This window comes from Trachymyrmex cornetzi, unplaced genomic scaffold (assembly GCF_001594075.2).
Source record: "Trachymyrmex cornetzi isolate Tcor2-1 unplaced genomic scaffold, Tcor1.1 scaffold247, whole genome shotgun sequence".
NCBI classification, from domain to species: domain Eukaryota; kingdom Metazoa; phylum Arthropoda; class Insecta; order Hymenoptera; family Formicidae; genus Trachymyrmex; species Trachymyrmex cornetzi.
In genome coordinates this window covers 349,826-364,941 of record NW_017297134.1, presented here as the reverse complement: position 1 = coordinate 364,941, position 15,116 = coordinate 349,826, and the positions used below count along the sequence as shown (strand labels likewise).

At 33.0% G+C, this 15,116-nt stretch overlaps 3 protein-coding genes across 11 annotated transcripts in view; 2 read left to right on the top strand and 1 right to left on the bottom strand.

The window, feature by feature from the left end:
* The window catches only part of stj (voltage-dependent calcium channel subunit straightjacket), a 32,081-nt gene that overhangs the window by 10,690 nt on the left and 6,275 nt on the right, over positions 1-15,116 (top strand). For 2 of the 5 annotated variants that reach the window (XM_018507726.1, XM_018507728.1), the window contains 5 exons: positions 392-424; positions 1,484-1,758; positions 2,248-2,585; positions 2,916-3,164; positions 3,447-4,651. In XM_018507726.1, coding sequence (XP_018363228.1) covers positions 392-424; positions 1,484-1,758; positions 2,248-2,585; positions 2,916-3,164; positions 3,447-3,827 — 1,276 coding nt within the window. In that variant the 3' untranslated portion in view covers positions 3,828-4,651. Of the gene's footprint in view, positions 1-391; positions 425-1,483; positions 1,759-2,247; positions 2,586-2,915; positions 3,165-3,446; positions 4,652-15,116 lie in introns of those variants that run through there. The other 3 variants (XM_018507729.1, XM_018507727.1, XM_018507724.1) reach the window with 2 other exon arrangements.
* On the top strand, positions 7,356-13,312 carry LOC108761293 (histone deacetylase Rpd3). 5 transcript variants are annotated; one of them, XM_018507731.1, is made up of 11 exons: positions 9,089-9,144; positions 9,286-9,428; positions 9,733-9,845; positions 9,969-10,086; positions 10,172-10,545; positions 10,652-10,799; positions 10,879-11,164; positions 12,132-12,360; positions 12,460-12,562; positions 12,863-12,968; positions 13,071-13,312. In XM_018507731.1, the coding sequence occupies exons 2-10, from the start codon at positions 9,368-9,370 to the stop codon at positions 12,931-12,933; spliced, it is 1,503 nt and encodes a 500-aa protein (XP_018363233.1). In that variant the 5' UTR covers positions 9,089-9,144; positions 9,286-9,367; the 3' UTR covers positions 12,934-12,968; positions 13,071-13,312. The 5 variants fall into 5 exon arrangements, with proteins under 5 accessions (XP_018363236.1, XP_018363235.1, XP_018363234.1 ...); XM_018507730.1 differs by having other exon boundaries at positions 12,863-13,312; XM_018507734.1 differs by lacking the exons at positions 9,089-9,144; positions 9,286-9,428 and adding an exon at positions 7,356-7,374 and having other exon boundaries at positions 12,863-13,312.
* mRF1 (mitochondrial translation release factor 1) overlaps positions 13,388-15,116 on the bottom strand; it is an 11,050-nt gene continuing 9,321 nt past the window's right edge. Inside the window, exons 2-3 of the mRNA XM_018507735.1 lie at positions 14,563-14,908; positions 13,388-14,490 (exon numbers count right to left, since the gene is read on the bottom strand). Of these exons, the coding sequence (XP_018363237.1) occupies positions 13,568-14,490; positions 14,563-14,881 (1,242 nt within the window). The 5' untranslated portion in view covers positions 14,882-14,908 and the 3' untranslated portion in view covers positions 13,388-13,567. The remainder of the gene's footprint in view (positions 14,491-14,562; positions 14,909-15,116) is intronic.

Sequence of the window (15,116 nt, the reverse complement as noted above, 5' to 3'; positions counted from 1 at the left end):
ATAGATTTAAATTCTGAATTTATAACGAATATTTAATATTAAACAGTGGCCTGATTGTTGATAATCTATCACAAATAGATGCAAATTTTTGTAAAAATAAAATATAAAAAATGAATTATGACGTAAAATATATAAATAAAGCTGGAACGATTAATCGCTACTCAACACATCTTCAGGACGGAGACATCGCTCTTTCTCTACCATTATTTCCTTGTCAAAGTTAAAATTTATACGTGCTCATTTTGAAACACTCCGTCCCGTGTTTTTATTTTAGTTCTCTATTTTATGCACAGTTCTTTCTTTTCAATTTCTCTGTCTTTCTTGTTTCTATGAGGATAGAAAATTCACCTATTCCTTTTGACTAATGTCTTACCACTTTAACGCCATGCAGACCTTTAGCTAGGCTGATGAATCAGATGACCAGGTAACGCCATCACAACGCACCTTACATTCTTAGAAAGTAACGAATTAACTTTCAACCGTTCGAATCGTACATTATAATGCAAATATCGGCTCTCCCTATCTTTCTCTTCTCTTAACTCTATTTTTTCCTCTTTCGTTTTTTCATAGAACTTTGTTTCATTTCTCATTAGGGAACTGTATTTATTATCTTCTTTCTAATTAATTAAAATTAAAAAATTTTGTATTATATATATGTACATAAATTTTACAGAAAAATTGATAGAGAATTGTATCTTTCGCGATTCCTCTTTTCTTAATTTAGTTTGCTATCTTTTTTATAAAGTACTCTTGTTCAGTGTATATTAATTAATATTTCTATGCGATATAATCTTATTTTCTTTTCTTCTGCTTTTTTCTTCTTACTCTCTTTCTCTCTTCATCACTTTCGACACTTTGGGGTCAGCGCTAATTAGCTTGCAAGTCGTAGGGCAATTGCCATCTTTCAGGATCAGAAGGTCTGAAGAGGAAGAACGCTTTACGAGCAATCTGCGAAAGCAAGAAGATTTTTTCAACGTGCAATTGATTTCGATTGCTTTATAGCATTTTTAAAAGTATTATTCGTTCGTTTGCGCCATTCTATAAAAAGACGGTTTTTTCCTCTGATGTTGAACCTTTTACAATACAATCTTATTTCAGTATTTAATTTAAATAAGTAATTAAAAAACGAGATGATAGAAAAATATGTACTATACTACAATAGTAAAATCATGTTTTACTTGTAATAAGATATAATTCGTTTAGTTTTTCATGGATCAAATAATAAATTATTGTTGTGAAATCAAAGATAATAATTGCGACATCATTTTTTATCCTTCTTTATTTGAACTTGATTTTTCAAATCAAATTCCATAAATGTGGTGCAAAGGAGCTGCGAGCTTGCGTACAAATTTTTGAGAAACCTGTATAACTTATAGTTACATATCGAGTATCTTAAAATGACTTTTTCAAAAAAGTACAAGTAAACGCCAGCTCGAGTCGTAGACGATCCGAATCGCTATTTCTGAAGTGTCTTCTCTCGTAGGAAGCAGTTCAAACAACGTTTTGGAGTAGTCCTGGCGTTTATGGCTACACATAACGGATTGACCAGATGGCAAGATTTTCTTCGAGTAGATGAGAATATGTCGCTGCCGGAGAATCATTTCAGTAAATTGTATCCTCGTGCTATCGACGAAGTGTGGTATAAACGAGCGGTGGAGCAGTACTACATAAATGAGGACAGTTTCGTTTTTTCCGTACCGCTCGAAGATGAGGCCAACAACTCCACTTTAGTCACTGCCAGTCGTGCTGTATTTATTGGTAAGTTAATAATCGATATTCAAAGTTTGAATTTCAAACTGTCATCAAAATAGGAGAGAGAGAGAGAGAGAGAGAGAGAGAGAGAGAGAGAGAGAGAGAGGAATATTTCCTTCCAATTCCGAAATATTAAAATCAATAAGATTAAAATAAGCGAAAGAAAATAAAAAAGACGAACAAATCTAATTGAGAACTCAATTAGATTTATTTGTCTTATTTTTTTTAATTTCCTAAATACTGATAGTTGAGAAAGAAACAAAACGTCCAAAATTACATGTAATCAATATAATTCATAATATTTACAAGATCCATATTTGAAGCATCTTTTAAGTAAGTAATTATTGTTAGCTATAATATTAATTTAAATTTAATAATTTAATGACTTTAATGAGACGGACAGACTTAGCAAGCAAGATAACTTGTTTTAAATACAAATGATACGTATATATAATGATATGACACGATATTAAATCTGCAAAAATAAATTTGCAGAAAACGCGAAGGGGAAGGCGCCGGCCATGGTGGTTGGCTTTCAATTCCAGCACACTATCTTGCAAGCGCTTTTCCAGAACATAACGTTTAACTGCGATGGTAATTGCCATAAACACTGCGGCGACGAAGTCTGGGCATGTTATCTTATCGACAATAACGGCTACATAATCGCCGCCGAAGACGAGACAGACGCTGGTAAATTTTTTGGTGATGTCAGAGGTCCGATAATGAGCAGCTTAGTCAGGGATGGTGTCTTCGAAAAGATAAGGATCTTTGATTATCAAGCGGTGTGTTTCAAAAGTTCACAAACCAACAACGCCGGCAACATTCTTCTTACTGTGAGCACTTTCAATTGCAATATACTGTTAAACTATTAAGTGTCTAGAATGCTAGTCAAAGGAAAAGCTGAGCTATCTCTCGTTTTGTATATATTTGCTATAACAGTCATTAATTTTATTTAACAAAATTTTAAAGAGATCTTAATTACTTTTGCTAATGTAAGAATCAGATAATGTACACACGTGTCTCTTTTTTTCTTTTTCAGTGAAGAAATATAAACAGACAAATCTTAACAACAAATATTATAATTAAGATATCATAAAATTTCTAATTATATATGTTACAATTCTGTTAATTTAAAAATTAAATGGCAAAATGTCATGTTGCAGCCATGGAAGCATTTGCAGACAACACTGTCGTGGATGATCGGTCAAGCTGCTTGGGCTTGGGCAAGAACGGGCATATTGGATTATGAAAACGCGGAAGCATATAGCTATGTTAGCGACGATGAATCAGCGGTTCACAATGATGATCACGAGAGTGAGGAGAAACTTCCGCCAATCACTGACAAAGATGGATCAAACTTTGATCAAAATGTTCTAATCAATCGTACACGCCCGGAAGTGTGCGATCAAGAGGTAAACTTTAATTTAAAAGATACATAGGTACTAAATTACTAAAATTATTGATTATATAATTATAATGTGTATATTGGATATTTACTAAAGAAAAATTGGTTCTAAGTTGGTCAAGAAAACAAATAATGAGATACATTGTAAATTATAATATTATTACTTCTAAGATAGTTTTTCTAATAATTAAAGTATTTCTAAGTAAGTTATTTTATAAGCTGCTATCTTGGTTCCTAATCCTAATTTGATTTTTTTTCATATTTTGATGTCTATGCATTGAATCTGCAGATATACTTGTACCTGCGAAACGCTTCGTTTGACTCATACGACATTGACATGGATTGCGAGCATAGATGGTACATGGTACAGTCGGTGGCTTATAGCAATATGCTGTTGGTGGTGGTGAATACCAATTGTGGAGACACGACGTCACCGATATTGAGTATCAAGCCCGAGGAGGTGATCTACGAGAATAATACGCTGGTTTGTCAGAAAGCACTCACCGGTCTCAAGCGAAAACGGCCACAGTCTTGTATACGTTCGAATCCTCGTGAGAGCGACATCAAGGATCAGTGTGGTTTGGCGACAAACGCCAAGTTGAACTTGTTCCTCTTGATGTTGCTGCTGATATGCGTACTGGCCGAAAAGAGCACTTTCCTCCTTGGTTAAGATCGACCTGATTTTGTAGTTAACAATTGGTGTCAAACTAATCAACAATGAAATTCATGATATGCCGCGAATTGAAACTCACCTGATGGAGCGTACTACGTGGACATTTGTACATCCAGTTGTCTTGTCCGACGATCAGGATTGCTACATAACGCATATTTAAACTATTTTCTATTTATTTGTTAATTTCTGTAATCAATTAATTTTTCCTGCACGAGTTACGATTCATATAATTATATTTAATTTGAAAACAAGAGAAAATTTGAGTAAATGGAGAATTTAGTAAGAGAGAAATAATGAAAGTAAACTATAACTCTCTTTCTCTTTTTCCAAATTATCTTTTAGATTAAACTTTTTTTATTCTTTCTGCAATATATCAATCCTGATCAAGAGTACTTTGAGATATTTTGTGCTCTCTCCCTCTCATTACTGCGATCTTGTTACTATAAATATGGTCGCAGTCGAGTTCTAGACGAATTAATATACTATTCCCGATCTCCCTCCCTGCCCGGTACATCCCGGTACAGTTTCTATGCGATCAATCAAATGTGGCGAACGCAATTGATATCAAAATGTGTGCTAAGATATAAAATTGTTCTCCATCGTCATTGATCGTCAAATCAGATCAGATAATCAGAATTAAAGTGCTTAGCGTAGGATCGTTCGCTAACACATTTTCGATCATGAAATAGAAAAATAAATGCGATTCAGTAAACGATTTTTCTAAATGCGTTTTATCATATTAAAGAAGATTGAATTAAAAGAAATCGACAGAAGTCTCTTTTACATTAAGTATTCTACTTCGGATAAATTCCTATCAATTATTTTTAATTTGTATCCATTTTTCGTTTAATATTTTGCACTCGAATTGAAAATAAGCGATTAGATCCAAAACAAAAAATAAAAAATATACTACTAGGCGTCATGAATGTCTTAATACACGAAGTTGCATACATTTATGATGTATTTTTATATTGTTTAAGTAATTATGATGCAATTATCTGGATATAAAACTGAATGTGTCTCAAATATGCGTAACTGTCTGGCATTTCTAGCATCGAGTATATAATGTCAAAATGGTTTTTCAAGTACATCCGATATTATTAGAAAAATTTGTTTTTTTTTTTTTTTAAATCAGGAAACAAATTTTGCTGAATATTAGGATCCGTTCCGAAGATCAAAGTGTCTCAACCGACTTTGATATTTTCATCACATGTAGATAGGACAATTGAATGGTACAAGGAAGCTCCAAGTATTCTAGAGTCGATCTAGAGTCAGTTTAAACGCTAATTCATTGAGACGTAGATTTTTCTAGACGTTGGAACAGGGTTGCGTACTACGATGCATGTTCACAAATACACTACGATACATTCGCTTTGTACATTATAAACCGATAGCGACGCGGGGTGGCGACGCGTCGTTCAACATCTACAGAACATTACAAAACGTTAATTTTGTACATCGCTGTATTATTCACGCACGCACGCACAGAGTGAGAGAGAGAGAGATAGATTTGTGCGTGCGTGCGTGCGTGCGTGCGTGCGTGCGTGCGTGCGTGTGTGTGTGTGTAAAAAAAGTGTGTGCCTTTGGACACGCGGTTAAGACAAAAAGAAAAAGAAAAAAAGAGGAATATGAGATCTTGTTGTATGTTTATTGAATAAATTACCGAACGTTCTATATATTATCGCTGAACTCCAATTCTCGGATAGTGGCCTCGTCGCGGGAACGAGTTCCGTTCGGGGAACGGGGGATGTTGTTTGTATTACATAGAGTTTATTACAATTTGCTATGTACAACGGCTTGCCTATGTAAAACAAGAACGTTTTCGTATCAAAATGACAACTTTTCAAGAGAAGACTGAACTTTACTTAAACCTTAATTATGCCTCTAAATATCTCGCTATTTGCCCTTCACTTTTTGCATACATACATATTCTGTCCTGTTTTCCAGCTTTTTTGCCATCTTTCCACTCTGCGTATACTCCTGAAAGTTCTAAGAGTTCTGCGGCCAGTAACAGTCTCGATTGTAGTTCTTTTTATTTCTCCCCTTTTTAGATGTATATTTATATTCATTTGTTAATATTATAATATTCATATTGGGTTAGGGAAAGTTTTTTACAAGTTGGTAAAAAAAGACCACCCCATCAATATCTTCATTAAAAATAATAAAAATTTAAATTAAAAAAAATTTTAAAGCTTGAAATCTCTACTTTTGAATGGTTACTATATCTTTTGAATCTATGTAAGTTTTGTAATTTTTATGTAGGTATATAGAAAAACTACAAACTGAAAAAAAAATGAAAAATTTTCTTTTTACTTTGTAAGTCTGTAGCATGTCCAAAAAAAATTTGAACAAATTTTTGTCTTTCTATCGTGAAAGCTAAAGCTTTCTCTACAAAATTATTTTGTAAAAATGTTTCTACGATTTTTTGTTTCTAAGTTACTCGCGGATTAAGTAAAAAAGGAACATTCTGACTTTACTACTCGTAACTCTATTAAAAATCATCGTATCGCAATAAAAAATACAAATTCTTAAAGCTGAAACGTTGCTCTATCAAGTGGTGTAATTTTCAATTTAAAAAAAAATAGAATGTGAATAATAAGGAACAAATAGCCACAGTACAACATGTTGTAGTGAAGTCTTATATTTAAAAATTGAAATAATAATAAATAATAAAAGTAGACGTTTCGGTCAAGATTTGACCATCCTCTCAGAACAATAAAATTATAATTAGATGTTCCGCATAATTAAAATAATAAATAATACGAGTACAAATTTGATGTTAATAAATGAATAATTAAAAAACAAACGAGTCAAAAATTGGAAATGTCACGTTTACATTCATCATCAAAAGAATGGTTTCCGAAATGATATATATAAAAAGAAAAAATATGGGTCTTAACAAGCAAAGTGATACTGAACGGTTTTTTGAAATTTACCTACCATTAGTTGAAAAATGCTCCCCTACTCTCTAATAGAATTATCCCCCTCTTTTCTCCTTCTCCTTCCTTTGTTCTTTAAATTAGTTATAAATACCGTCGCGTGCTATGCTGTCGTCATACATTTGTCAAGAATAGTTCTTACAATAGATCTGTTTTTTGTGGCTGAACTAGTGTACACTTTTGGAACTTACAAGTGAGATAAATATACGTTTGATATTTGTTTAAAGCGAGAAAGAGTTCTAGAACAGTCTTATAGTGCAGGAACAAAAAACAGACCACATATGTTCTCCAAGACTGATTGAATTGACATTAGAAATTTGAATCTATATTTGAAGACTTGTGTCGAAGAATACATGGTAAGCGGTTAATTATTAACTTAACTGATTCATACTTGAAGACTATTTATTAGCTATACTTAATATTTGTTCTTGGTTTTAAAATTATCTAGAATTTGGAAATTCCGTATATTTCGCACGAAAAGCTTCACTTTTTTCAAGTTCAAAAAGGATTATATCATGATAAGAAAATGTTTACAATGATGACTGTAATTGTGGCTTCCTCAAATTTTGGCTTACACTTCAAGTTTAGAAAGGAATTGATATCAGGTGATACTGAATTTTTTCGTAATTTTTATCAGGATTTTATTTATAATGACGAATGTAAACGTGACATTGTCAATTTTTGACTCGTTTGTTTTTTAATTATTCATTTATTAACATCAAATTTGTACTTGCGTATTTTATTTATTATTTTAATTATGCGGAACAACTAATTATAATTTTATTGTACTGAGAATAGTCAAATTTTGACCGAAACGTCTACTTTTATTATTTATTATTATTTCAATCTTTAAATATATATGACTCCACTACAACATCTTGTGCTGTGGCTATACGCTCCTTATTATTTATATTTTGTTATTTAAGCCACCTTTATTGTTTAATTAGAATACGTTTAATTAGAATACGGGTTGCTAAAAGTCTTTTTACTTGTTAAGGAACATTTTCCCTAATCTAATGTATAGTAATACATATTGATATTGAGATTATAACGTACCAGTAATTTTTTTAATCTCATATTTAATCTTTCATCTGTTAATCGGTCATCTTTCATCTTTATCTTTAATCTTTCAAAAGTGAGAAGCAATCCAAGATATTTCTTCGAGAGCACGATTTGAATTTAGCGCTACTTTGTCATGTAGTCACTAGAGGTGCGTTCCGTATCGCGCATGATGTGCATGATGCATCCATTGTCCTTGTTTAACGTTTGGTGAGCAACAAGGATAAACGATGCATTATGCGCATCATGCGAGAAACGGAACGCATCCTAGGTCTGTTTTTTATTGCTGCACTCTCCGAACGGTACAATAAGTTGAAGTGAAACAAATATACGTCTGTTTCACTTCAACTTATTACACCATATGCACCAGTTTAGAAAGTGCAGCAATAAAAAACAGACCTATTATTTCATCCGTAAAAATGACCATGCAGCCATTCAAGAAGCGCGTCTGTTATTATTATGATAGTAAGTACTGAAAAAAGTGTTGTAAAACATAGAAATATACCTTGGAATCTTGTCGAAATATGTTGTACTTCACGTTTATACACCTCTATTTCATCTCGCTTGACATTTGGCCGCTAATCGGCCTCTTTTCATGTAGTGACTATTTCGGGCTCCGCACAATAAAAGGAACAGAGAACAGAATAGAATTTCAACCTATCAGAAACTGTGTATTCCACAATACATGATTTCTGATAGGAGGTTGAAATTCTTATTCTCTGTTCTCTGTTCCCTGTTACTTTTATTGTGTGGAGAGTGGAGACCCTTTTAGTTCTAAGGGCCCTGTTCTTTTTGGCTGAACTTTTGCACCAGTTCATCTTTCTTCCTTTTCTTTCCTCTTAAAAAGAAAAGGAAAAAAGATGAACTGATGCAAAAGTTCAGCCAAAAAGAACAAGCCTAAGGTCTGTTTCTGTGGCTGAACTAGTGTACACTTTTGAAACTTAAAGTGAGATAGATGTACGTTTGATATTTGTTTAAAACGAGAAAGAGAGTTCTAGAACAGTGCAGGAACAGAAAACAGACCACCAGATGTCGCTGGAACTGCGACGCATCTTTGTAGGGGGAGAGTTAAGTTCCCCTCTCGACCTTATGGTGCAAGCGAATCGAAGCGAATGAAAGCGAGTTCTGGCGGATTTGAACGACACATGTATATTAGAATATAGTTGTGTACAGTTGTCAGTATAAGCCACTACCCATGGTTTTCGTTTAATTCCATATCAAGTGTTTCATCCAGTTTCATCCGATTTTAACGAGAGTAAAATCCGTAAAAATGGCCATGCAGCCATTCAAAAAGCGCGTCTGTTATTATTATGATAGTAAGTACTGAAAATGCTGTTGTAAAACCATAGAAATATACCTTGGAATCTTGTCGAAATATGTTGCACCTCACGTTTATACACCTTTATTTCATCTCGCTTGACATTTGGCCGCTAATCGGCCTCTTTTCCGCTTGATAGATGACAGATAGTAAGAAGCACGATTGTCTCGGCGCCGTAAACAGATTTGCATGCTCATTACCTTTGATAATACGATTTTCGCATGGTTAAGCCGACAGACTCTCAACCGTGCTATCGCGCGACTGTAGCGTCAGCCGTTCTTGGTTACGTAGCTATTATGTATCCGTATATCCAAGTATAATTACAATAAGCTATGATAATACAGTTATTTTTTCCAATATATCTTACATATTTCCAAAAATATTTTCTGTATTGAATCGATAATTTAATCAACATAATGGAAAGTAATACAGTTTTTGTAGAAAGTGGCGAAAGATTCTCAAATGTATTCCGATATACTGTAGTCTTCACTGAAATACATCCATTGATTATAATGAAAAATTTGAGACTTTTTATATATTGCTTTGATTTATTTAAGTATGTTTTTTTTGTTTTTAATTTAACCAGGTGATATCGGAAATTATTATTATGGTCAAGGACATCCTATGAAGCCACATCGTATACGGATGACGCACAATCTACTCTTAAATTATGGTCTTTATAGAAAGATGGAAATATATGTAAATACATTTTTATAATTATCTTCCGTTTGTGTATTCATCTTTTACTTGTTTATAATTTTCTATCAAAATACATTTATTTAAAATGTGGTTATTATAATGTATTTACATTTTATTGTCTAGCGACCTCATAAAGCTACAGCAGAAGAAATGACAAAATTTCATAGCGATGACTACATCAGATTTTTGAGATCAATACGACCAGACAATATGGGAGAATACAATAAACAAATGCAACGATGTAAGACATTATTGTTGAATATAATAATTATTGATTGAAATTATGTTTTTCGAAACATTTTGATATTTCTTTCTTTGTGAAACAGTTAACGTAGGAGAAGATTGCCCTGTTTTCGATGGTTTGTACGAATTTTGTCAATTATCAGCTGGTGGATCTGTAGCTGCTGCTGTTAAACTCAACAAGCAAGCCTCAGAAATTTGTATCAATTGGGGTGGTGGCTTACATCATGCAAAGAAGAGCGAAGCTTCTGGTTTTTGCTACGTAAATGATATTGTACTTGGGATCTTGGAATTGCTGAAATACCATCAAAGAGTTTTGTATATCGACATTGATGTTCATCATGGCGATGGTGTAGAGGAAGCTTTTTATACAACAGATAGAGTAATGACGGTATCATTTCATAAGTATGGCGAGTATTTCCCTGGAACAGGAGATCTTCGCGATATGGGAGCAGGAAAGGTACAAAAAATTAAAATATTGTAATAATATAGCATCTATAGTACTCCTTATCTGAAATATTAACTCATTACTAGTATATATGGTTTCTTTTTGTCATTACTAACAGGGAAAGTACTACGCAGTTAATATACCTTTAAGGGATGGTATGGATGATGAAAGTTATGAATCGATATTCGTTCCTATCATCTCTAAAGTAATGGAAACATTTCAACCTTCTGCTGTTGTTTTACAGTGTGGAGCAGACTCATTAACAGGTAAGATTTTTTTTTTAAAGAGAAATTATGTCACAATAAAATTACATAATTTTCAATGCAAATATTAATTATTATGTAGGTGATCGATTGGGATGTTTCAATTTAACTGTGAGAGGCCATGGTAAATGCGTAGAGTTTGTGAAGAGATATAATTTACCTTTCTTGATGGTGGGAGGTGGTGGTTATACTATCAGAAATGTATCCAGATGTTGGACATATGAAACATCGGTGGCTCTCGGATGTGAAATCGCTAACGAGCTTCCATATAACGATTACTTTGAATATTTTGGCCCTGACTTTAAATTGCATATTAGTCCTTCAAATATGACAAATCAAAACACTTCCGAATATCTCGATAAAATTAAGTAAGTTCTGATTTTCATTTCTATGTGTAATTTGTTTTTATACAACGTTTTTGTATATAGAGGAAAGGACCCCATTATGAGATACCAAGTATGGGCAGAATTAAAAAAATAATAAGTCAATTTTGAAGGGAATTTAGTAAGCTTTAAGATAATGTTATGTAAAATTTAATTCAAATTCTATTTTTTTTTTTAATTAAAGAAATGTAAAAAGTGAGCAAATCGTAAAGTCAAAAAATTGTGCTCTTAATACGAGATGCTCCGAAAAATCTATAATAAAACGTAAAGTACATCAGTATTGCAATTAAAAAATTGTATTTAATGTTTCTAAAATACAAACAGCCAGTATATGCAAAAAATGAGCATGCAATTGATTATATTCAGAATTCGTCTTCAGGTAATTGGAACCAAATATCTCAGAAATAGGCACTCGATGTTCATTCCAGTTGTCCTTTTTATTATTGTACAATAACATTTATACTTTAGCAATAATTTTCATAATGATATGACATAGGAGCATAGGTTATTTCATATTAGAAATACCCTGGATATCTCATTACGATTTCCACGCCTTACAGTTTTACGACCATCAAATCTGACTCTTATAATTAAAGAATTCAACATATCCCGTATTTTTCTATTAGTACGATCTTACTCTATCACTATATGAAGAATTTATTGCTAAATATTTACTTATTAAATAATAAATAAGTTTTAAAGGCTCATCTCAATGAAACTTGAAGACATCCAAATTCTAAAATCTTTTTTTACAATAACTACGGGCATGATCTAATAATGAATTTTCTACTAAATAGTTTTCAATTCAAGAGCAATACATTCATGGTGGAACTAATATATAGCGTTTATTAGTTTAGCAGAAACGCTGCTATCTCATATTAGCCGCCTATCTCATAATAGGGGATTTTCCTCTAATACTAACAAACTAATTCGTCATTGACTTTTATCATAGAACAAGGTTGTTTGAAAACCTGAGAATGCTACCTCATGCACCTGGCGTACAAGTTCAGGCAATACCAGAGGATGGTGCCGTTATTGAAGATTCAGAAATTGAAGAGAAGATGAATCTTGATGAAAGACTGCCTCAACGTGATTTAGATAAGAGGATACAACATGAGAATGAATATAGTGATAGTGAAGATGAAGGTGAAGGTGGGCGAAGAGATAACAGATCATACAAGGTAGGACCTTTATACTAATCCGAAACTTGATCAATTTAAAAAAGTGCATTATTGGCATTATACATAGATATTGAGTTTTGACATTTTTTTATATTAAAGGGAACTACGAAGCGACTGCGTTTGGAAAAAGGTCAAGAAATGGATATGCGTATTATAAACATTAATTCAAAGAAAGAAGATGATATAAAATCAGATCTGAGAGGTATTACATTAATTTTTTATTTTATTTTTGCAAATTAATATTCAGAACAAGCCTGTCCAATTTGAGCCCCGAAGCTAAAAACGTAAAGCCATTGACGCAAAAAATTCAATGTGGATAAGATTTCGGAGACTGTAAAGTATTGATAAACGTCACTCAGATGCATATCAACACTATACAGTCTCTGAAATTTTACCCACATTGAATCTTTTTGCGTCGATTTTGCGTTTTGGCTCCAAAGCTTAAATTGGACAAGCTTGATTTAGAAATATAATAATTATATAAATATTTTTATTTAATTAGAAAATGAAAAGGATGAGAAAGTAAATTTCCTAAATGAAGAAATAAGAAAAGAGGGTGGAATTAATATCTGATGAGTGACTGTTTCAGAATTTGCATATCTGCACAAGTACAAAAGTCCCTATTTAAAAATTTAGATAAGTTTAGATTATTTAAATGAAGAAATAATAGAACTCTTTTCATGGGATCGTTATTGTGCTGCATATTGAAGCCTCTTCAGATAGCGATATCATGTGTGTGCAATCTGCTTAGGCCTGGACGAAGATAAGGTTACATGGAATCCAAATATAGAAAGAAATATGTGTACATCAATGACGAGGATCTTTTCCATGGTTCTTAAAGATTAAGAGAAAGCACTGATATGAAGATGAAATTATTAACATATAAATTTTGTATATTATTGTATTTGTACTTTTGTATTTAATGAAATAAGTAAAGTTGCTTTACATCACAGTTAGGATAAAAAATAAATACAAAATTTCATATGTTTATCAGCAATTTGGCAAATATGTGTGTATGTGTATACATATATAAAATTAAATCAGTCTGTCTTAACAGAAGTGAGAAGAATGACATCTCGATCAAATATAAATGAGAATGTGTTAGTATATATTACTACATATATTACATATATTTGATTATGTGTTCTGTATAATGTGTGTCTATGTAAAACAAATCCTATATACAATCTTTTATATCAAAATGATGCTAGAATGGATTAACATTACTTTGATTGCGTGACTCCAGTTTTTTTATTACTTCGAACAGAGTTTCTATTCGCACGTGATTATACAATCTGTCCTCCAATTCCTCTAGAGCTACTCCACCTTGCATAAATTCTATCAAGTTGTTGAAAGTCCCATTCTGGCCTAGCCTATGGTCAGTCACACGATCCTGATTATAATTGTATGTTCTAATCTTCTCATTCCTGAATCCCATTCCCATTTGCCTTTGCCGTAATTTACTCGTGAATGACGTTTGCTTATTCAATTGTTGTTCATACAGGATACTCCTCAATTTGTCCATCGCCATTTCTTTATTCTTACCTTGTGATCTATGTACCTGACAGGTAACGCTTAACCCGCTTGGCAAATGCGTTATCCTCACTGCAGAGTCTGTAGTGTTCACATGTTGACCACCTGCGCCAGATGATCTTTTTGTCTCTATTTTTAGATCTTTCTCATTAATCATAATCTGTATTTCTGATGGCACTGGCAGAATAGCCACTGAGGCAGTACTGGTATGTACTCGGCCTGATTTTTCTGTAGCTGGTACCCGTTGTACTCTGTGTACACCACCCTCATGTTGGAACTTGTCGGCTTGATCGCCAGATATCATAATACTGGCATGTCTAATACCCTTATTATCAGTCATCTCTATGTCGATCACCTCATGATCCAAATCTAAATACTTGGCATAACCTATGTACATATCATACAAGTCTTTGACGAATAGCATTGCTTCCTGACCACCAACACCTGCCGTTATTTCAATAATGATGTTACTGTAAAAATCTTTGTACATGTTTGTCAGTATCATGTGCAACAATCTTTCATCAAGTTCATTTAATTGTTCTTTGTACATCATTGTTTCTTCTTCGGCTAATTTTTTTATCTCTACATCTTGTTGCCCTGTAAAAAGAAATTTTTGTTGTAAACTATAATAAATGATGTGAATTGTCATACCGAACATACTCCATTTACCTAAGTCATGCAAATTTTGAATATTTTCCATAAGTTGTACTCTTTTATTAAATAAGCTACCGGAAGCATTCAAATCGACAAAATCGACAAAGTTATTACTTTGCCAGGACTTGTTTCTGTACTCATTCGTGAGATAATCTAAAAACTTTTTAGTTTTGTCATCTAAAATATTCGGTTTCGCACGTGCATTACAAAAACTTCTCAAAGTCCAAATCAGGTTAGTTAACGACCAAGCATGTAGCTCGTGAAGCTTTAGCCTATTTACGAGCGTAGAATACCAGCAACTATCGAATTTGCACCTTCGAACTAGTAAAGACATTCTGCGAATCCGTATAACAATAATATACTGATTTCGTCAACAGGATGAAGAACACATGCGCAAGACCTGCAGATCTATTCTGTAAAGTGGGGAGCACAGACTCTTGCATAACGCATAACACGTAATGCATAAGAATATGTACCAATCGAAGTTCTCCGTTTCTTTCCCTTCCATGTAATAGAGAACTCTGGTTGGTTCAATTTCTTATGCCTCATGTGTTATGCGTTGGGCAAGA

Excerpts from the sequence above, each read along its gene's own strand:
- LOC108761293 (XM_018507731.1), top strand. The coding sequence starts at position 9,368 with ATGGTTAAGCCGACAGACTCTCAACCGTGCTATCGCGCGACTGTAGCG. Across the intron at positions 10,087-10,171 it reads CAATAAACAAATGCAACGAT|TTAACGTAGGAGAAGATTGC; the intron begins GTAAGACATTAT and ends TTTGTGAAACAG. Across the intron at positions 10,800-10,878 it reads TGGAGCAGACTCATTAACAG|GTGATCGATTGGGATGTTTC; the intron begins GTAAGATTTTTT and ends ATTATTATGTAG.